This window comes from Engraulis encrasicolus, chromosome 8 (assembly GCF_034702125.1).
Source record: "Engraulis encrasicolus isolate BLACKSEA-1 chromosome 8, IST_EnEncr_1.0, whole genome shotgun sequence".
Classification (NCBI taxonomy): domain Eukaryota; kingdom Metazoa; phylum Chordata; class Actinopteri; order Clupeiformes; family Engraulidae; genus Engraulis; species Engraulis encrasicolus.
Window position 1 is genome coordinate 31538783 of NC_085864.1, and position 7500 is coordinate 31546282.

The window sequence follows — 7500 nt, forward strand, 5'->3', positions numbered from 1 at the left end:
GTGTGTGTGTGCGTGCGTGCGTGCGTGCGCGTGTGTGTGTGTGTGTGTGTGTGTGTGTGTGTGTGTGTGTGTGTGTGTGTGTGTGTGTGTGTGTGTGTGTGTGGAGAGAGAGACAGCAGGCCGGCCTCATGGAGTGAGTTACCTCCGCAGCCTCCTCTGTGGTCAACTTTGCAGTCACCTTCGCAGTAACCACATTAGCACATTGTACTGTAGCTGCCCCCTACTACATTGTGTGTGTGTGTTTGTGTGTGTGTGTGTGTGTGCGTGTGCGTGTGCGTGTGTGTGTGTGTGTGTGTGCGTGTGCGTGTGCGTGTGTGTGTTTGGAGAGGGAGCAGGCTGGCCTCATGGAGTTAGTCACCTCGTAGCCTCCTCAACAGTAACCTCCTTAGCTCATTATACTCTTAACTGCCCTCTACAACACCATACACCCACCAGTCCTCACCTTACACTAGGCACAGCCACCTTCAGAACCACATAGTCGATGTTTCGGCCTGCAGATTTATTTTTTACTGTGTTTTATTATTATGCCAAGGTAAAATGTGCCCCTGGTAAAGGTGCCCCTATTTACTTTATTATACTGTAGGTTCTGTTCATTCAGTATATTTTAGAATGAGTCAGTTTTGCACACACCCACATCCAGATGTTGGTGAGCTCTCTCTTTTTCTTTTAGATGTGGTAGCTATTGCAGAAAGGCATTTCACAACTACCCAGGCACCCAAGAGTGTGTCTAAATGAGGTCCTCAGATCACTGTTGGGCTGGTTGGTCCCTTGAGAATTTGGAAAGTGGGGAGTGGTCCTCGGTCTAACAACCCTTGAGAAACACTTGAGTCCTGCATGAGTCCTGCTACAGCAGTTTTTTTTTTCAAGACCCAAAAGCCAGTCAAGAGAAGTGTGTGAAGTGTGGTCCACTTGGCCAATCCTGAAATCATCATCACCCCCTAACGGCACGGCACTTGACCTCACTGACTCCTGTCCTGCTCTTTTCTTCCCCACAGCAACCTGCGCAAGACAGAGAACCGCAAGAACAAGCTGGAGGAGCAATTGAACTCTGTGGGCCAGAAAGTGAACGAGCTGAAAGAGAAGTAAGACCCTCTCCTCCTCCTGCTCCTCCACCACCTCCTCCTCCCTCTCCACCTCCTGCTCCTCCTCTACCACCTCATCCCCCTGTCCTCTTTCTCTTCCTCCTCCTCTCTTCTCTCTTCCCACCTCCTCTTCCTCTCTTAATGCTCTCTGTGCTTCAATTCATCCCAGGAGGCTTATCTGACACATCACGCTGGTCTGCTCACTCCTCTCTCTGTCTCTAAACCACTTTAAATGCCATCCAGGTGTTAGTTTATGTTTGGAGGAGCTGGTTCTGTTATCCACAGAGAATACTGAAAAACATCTCTCATTTTCTCATAATTATGTTTACCTTTTAGACAGCACAGTACGTCTCCTAACGAGCTAATCACTCTGCTTTACACACACACACACACACACAAACGCACACGCACACGCACACGCACACGCACACGCACACACACACACACACACACACACACACACACACACACACACACACACACACACACACACGCACACACAGGTTCCAGAGCCGCACCACGGAGGCAGCTAAGCTGGAGGCGGAAGTGAGCAAGGCCCAGGAGACCATCGACGCGGCCGAGAAGTTGATCCGGCAGCTGGACGGGGAGCACAAGCGCTGGAACGCCCAGGTGAGGAGCGCTAAAGAACAGGGGATCAGAAGGAGGTGTGGGAAAGGCTGTGGTGTTTGGGTTTTTAGTAGAGATGCACCGGATCCAAGGTCCGGTTCCGGATCCGTCACGATAATAGGGTTTTTCACAGGGTCCGGGTCCGGCAGGATCTTAAGCAGTGGATCCGGTATCCGGTAGGATCCTAAAAATCACTATCTGGTGCCTTTGCTTTTCAGTCATTCTTTCACAACCCCAATCGCTGCATGGAGTGAAAGTCCTTTGGAAGCGGCTGTTGCAGGCAGTGTGACAGTAAGCCAACAAGTCTAAAAAATAGTTTGAGCCAACATAATAAAAAGGGCCCACGTGTGCGAGTAGGCTATGTGTTTCAACCCTTTCGTAGGATCCGGTATGCGGATCCGGATCCGGCAGGATCTTAAGCAGTGGATCCGGTATCTGGCAGGATCCTAAAAATCAGGATCCGGTGCATCTCTAGTTTTTAGAGAGGGTGTTTAGCACAAGCGCTGGAACACTCAGGTGAGGAGCTCCCAAGAACAGGGAACTAGGAGGAGGTGTGGGAAACGCTGTTGTGTTGGGGTTTTTATTATTGGGTTTTATGAGAAGCTTTCAAGAACAGAGGACCAGGCAAGGCAATAAGGTTGGAGGTGTGAGAGACTCTTGTGTTTTCGTTTTGGAGCGCTGGAATGCCTTGGAAAGACACTATGGATTTCCATTGACTGAGATCTTGTCTGGGGGAAGGGCAGAGGGACAGGGTTGTTGATAGCCACGGGCCATTAATTGAACGCAGAGGAGAGTAATGCTGCTATGGGGGAAGGAGCAGTGTGGGTATAAGAGGTATAGTTCATGAATTTATCAATTTATTACACAAGGAGTAATGCTTACAATCTATGCCTGCCATCAGAGCTGACTTTTACTGGTACCATGAAAATACCCCATTACTTGTTCCCCGTCCTCCCCTCATCAGACAGTGTTCAATTGGCTGGGGGAAGGGTGTGGAGGGACAGTGTTGTAAGTAGTATTGGGCCACTAGTCGATTGTTATTGGTGATCCTGATGGAATTGAGGTCAGTCCTGATAGTCAACCTTAGTTATATTTAATGGAATATGACCTGAAGTTATTGCCAGGAAATGTCATGCAATGTCAGTCTTGTGCTGAAGGCTAAGCAACATGGGGCAAATAAAGCCAGAATGGGATGCATATTGGCAGTGTGGCCTTCCAGAGACAGGTTTGATTGAACATGCTCTCAATCTGGCAGTATATGGGGAGGAAAAATCAATATTGACTAATGTGATAACCATGTTGTGTGCTTTTTAAAGTAATATTCGCCTGCTCTAGCTGTGTGAAAAGCCATTTTGCTTGTTTTTTTTTGTTAAAGGTGTAATATATGTAATATATTTTGACTGGACCACATTTTTGTGTGAGATAATTAATAGCAGGTTCTGACTCTCATTGGAGCAAAAGCAACTATGCTTTCCCCCCATTTGTCATTTATACATGCCACACAATGTGACGAATAAGAGAGACCACAAACAGGCCCACAGATGATACTGTGGCGGTGGGCATAGCATGACACAAATGACAAGGGAGGGATGTGGAAGATGGCTGACTCAGTGGCATGGAGATTTTTCCTGCTGCAGTTCAGTAATCAACAGCGTGTACGAGAGACGTGCCCACTCATGGCTCATGAGAGCTACTTGTCTGTCTGTCTGCCTGCCTGTCTCTCTGTCTGTATGTCTACCTGCCTGGCTGCTTCTCTGTCTGTCTGCCTGCCTGCCTGCCTGTCTGTCTCTCTACCTGCCTGTCTGCCTGCCTGCCTGCCTGTTTGTCTATCTGCCTACCTGCCTGTCTGCATGCCTGCCTGTCTGCCTGCCTGCCTGCCTGCCTGTCTGTCTGTCTGCCTGCCTGTCTGCCTGTCTGCCTGTCTGCCTGCCTGCCTGCCTGCCTGTCTGCCTGTCTGCCTGCCTGTCTGCCTGCCTGCCTGCCCGCCTGTCTGCCTGCCTGCCTGTCTGTCTGACGTGAAGTGTGTGTTGGTTAGACTTGAGAGGCTGTGTGTGTACAACAGGGAGTTGTGGTTGAGGCTCACTGATGCTGCTGCCTGCCACTGCTGTTGCTGCCTCTGGCTGCCACCACGGCCCCTCAGCTCAACTCTCTCTCTCTCTTCTCTCTCTCTCTTCTCTCTCTCTCTCTCTCTCTCTCTCTCTCTCTCTCTCTCTCTCTCTCTCTCTCTCTCTCTCTCTCTCCATCTGTCTCCTCTTTAATTAAAGCTCTCAATCTCTCCCAACCGCTCCCACAGTGTTCGCCACTGGGGACCAATTTACCTGCAGCTCACATATAAACAGTACTACACACATGCACACGCACACACACAAGCACACACACACACACACACACACACACACACGCACGCACGCACACAGATGATAGATAGAGTGGGCCACACACACACACACACACACACACACACACACACACACACACACACACACACACACACACACACACACACACACACACACACACACACACACACACACACGTACACATGCAAATGAAAGCAAACACCCCGAAAACACACATGGTGCTGTTTGCCCTTGTTGTGGCAGAAGCGTAATGGCTGTTTGGTCTGCTTTGGACACAGCATGTTAACGCTAATGAAGAGATGTGGGGCGCGGGGGTGGGGGGATGTGATTTGAGATTTCAGCATTTAGTGTTTGTCATTCTGGCGGCGAGCCCTCCTCAGATTGACTTGGGGGAGTTGAGTTAAGCAATGCTGCTGCTGCTCTTGCTGTAGAGAAGATTACAGTTGTATGAAGTTCTTGGGTCCGTCTCATTATCTTACCTACCATCCTTGCCTTGTGTTTTTGGCCTTGTGCTTCGCTACCGCCCCACCTCCATGGAGAAAACGATTTAAGTTTCCCCAATGTCAGCAAACAGCCTTTGGGGGTCTTTTCCCCATTCAGTTGCAAATGAGAAAATGACCTTTGAGTTGTGTTTTTGAGAGATATCGAATAAAAGTTTTACTGTCAATGGTGACTGCACGAGGCCAAAGGCACAGGGAGAGGACTGAAGGTTAGACATTGAAATGAACCCCTTGAGTTCCGTAGCTGCTTCAACAAGCCCTGATCTCTGTCCGTGGTCCTGAAATGATGGGCCTTCCCATAGGACTCCAGTGTAGCAGTGATGGACACATCATTAAATATGTATTGTATACGCTTACTTACCGCACATGTATATGCACATGTGTATGCATAAGCATAAGCACATATACATGCTTGACATTGGTTTTATTTGCATTTGAAAGGTGTGCAAATCGCAAATTCCTTGGGGCTCAACAGCACACATATGCACTCACATGAAATTAATTGCCATGCCTCAAAAGACAAGCATAAGAACACTTGCATGTGTAAATGTAACACACACACACACACACACACACACACACACACACACACACACACACACACACACACACACACGCACGCACGCGTACACACGCGTACACACGCACATACACACGTGCTTTTTAGCCCCCAAATTCTCATGGGATACTTCCATTGAATCCCATTATAACGCTAATCTCTGCCTAGATCTATCTTGTTGGTGACAGATGTGGAACGCACACACACACACACACACACACACACACACACACACACACACACACACACACACACACAGACACACACACACACACACACACACACAGGCAACACAAGGGCACACACACACAGACACACACAAGGGCACACACAGACACAGACACAGACACAGACACAGACACACACACACACACACACACACACAGACACACACACACACACACACACACACACACACACACACACACACACACACACACACACACACACACACACACGGACACACACACACACACCATTTCCTCCCTAATATGACCTTCATCCATTCATCCATTCAGCTCCAGTGCTTCAGCTGCTACTAATTGCCACTCTGCTGGGTGCAGTGTTAGCGGCTCTGTGGGCGAGTAGCAGTGCCATCTTCATCACAGGGTCCCCAAGACACACCACACCGTGCCCCTATTTACCTCCGACGTGCCAGCAGATTGGCCATAAACGGTGGGCGCTTTGTGCCTTAACATGGCACATATGTCACCCAGGCTGGCGTCGTCAGACCCACGATGCAGAGGGCAGTGCCCTCTTAATCACAGGGTCCTCAACGCAGAGAGAGAGAGAGAGAGAGAGAGAGAGAGAGAGAGAGAGAGAGAGAGAGAGAGAGAGAGAGAGAGAGAGAGACACAAAGAGACGCACCACGGCCCTATTTTACCCCCAACGTGTCAGCAAATTGGCCTCGGACGGCGGGCGCTTTGTGTCTTAACCCATTGATGCCTGATGTTGCGTTGCGCAACATTGGCCCTGGCGCCTGGAGCTGCATTCAGGCTCATGAGATTTTAGACAACTTTATTAAAAATCTCTGTTTGTTTGAGATGAATGAACACATTCTAATGAAAGATGAGGGTCTTAGCGTTTAAATGCAACTTAGTGCATATTTTTATGTGCTTCAGAAGCTGAGATATTTAGGTTTTTATATAGCCTGGAAAACCAGCACCAACGCAAAATGTTTTAAATTAGACATCCAATCCATTTAGGCTGGTTTATCAGGCTAGTTTTTATAGGCTGAGGGCAGCTTTTCTTAAAAAGGGCTCAGGCATTCAGCACCCTTTTTTGCAGGTGCCTTAGGGGTTAATATGCCCCGTATGTCACCCTGGCTGGTGTCGTGAGGTCCGTGGTGCTAAGTGTGCCAGTGTAGCAGCGTGATCTCTCTGCATGGGCCACCTGGATGTGCCAGGCACAAGTGTTAAGCGGACATTTGTCTGGGTTGCGGATATAAATGAAGAGGAGATGGCTGTGGCATGCTGTGCATGTCTTAGTGTATTTGTATGTGCCTGTTTCTTTGTGTGTGTGTGTGTGTGTGTGTGTGTGTGTGTGTGTGTGTGTGTGTGTGTGTGTGTGTGTGTGTGTGTGTGTGTGTGTGTGTGTGTGTGTGTGTGTGTGTGTGTGTGTGTGTGTGTGTGTGTGTGTGTGTGTGTGTGTGTTTGTGCACGTGTGTGTGCGTGTGTGTGTATGTGTATGTGTATGTGTATGTGTGTATGTGTGTGTGTTTCCTATAGGCCAGCATTCCCTGTGTATAATTGATGAAAAAACCCTCAAGTTTCAATATTTAATATTTAGTTTGATTGATGCTTTCACACCAATGAAAAAGAGTTGGACTAATCACTGTTCATTTGAAAGCACAAGTAAGACTTGCTAGACAAAGGTCATATAGCATTCCTTACAACCCCCTTGAATTCTTGTTTTATGTTTGCACATATACAGTAAACAACCAAACAAACAATTATAATCATTTAGTCATGTTCTATATTTGCAGGAAGACAGGTGTATTTATGTTTGTGCGTGCATGCGAGCGTGTGTGTGTGTGTGTGTGTGTGTGTGTGTGTGTGTGTGTGTGTGTGTGTGTGTGTGTGCAGACCTTGATGTGAGTGTGTACTTTGTGCTTTTTTTGTCATGTTTGCGTATTTACATATTTGTTTGTTTTCCGAGTAACCCTCTCGGTTAGAATACAAACAGAAGGTAAATTACCCAATGTGAATGGCGTCACCACTCCAAATGCTCCAAATGTTTTTCAAAATGCCTGTGTGAAAGTCTGTGTAAACTGTAAACACTGGCCTTGTCCAACGTCCTGCAATTACGTGGCCGTTTGTTGTGGCTAAGCATCTGCGTTGAGCTATAAGTGTCGGCCCGAGTGGAGAGCGTGA

At 48.1% G+C, this 7500-nt stretch overlaps 1 protein-coding gene across 1 annotated transcript in view; it reads left to right on the top strand.

The window, feature by feature from the left end:
- dync2h1 (dynein cytoplasmic 2 heavy chain 1) overlaps positions 1-7500 on the top strand; it is a 346171-nt gene that overhangs the window by 121874 nt on the left and 216797 nt on the right. Inside the window, exons 62-63 of the mRNA XM_063205480.1 lie at positions 996-1082; positions 1586-1712. Of these exons, the coding sequence (XP_063061550.1) occupies positions 996-1082; positions 1586-1712 (214 nt within the window). The remainder of the gene's footprint in view (positions 1-995; positions 1083-1585; positions 1713-7500) is intronic.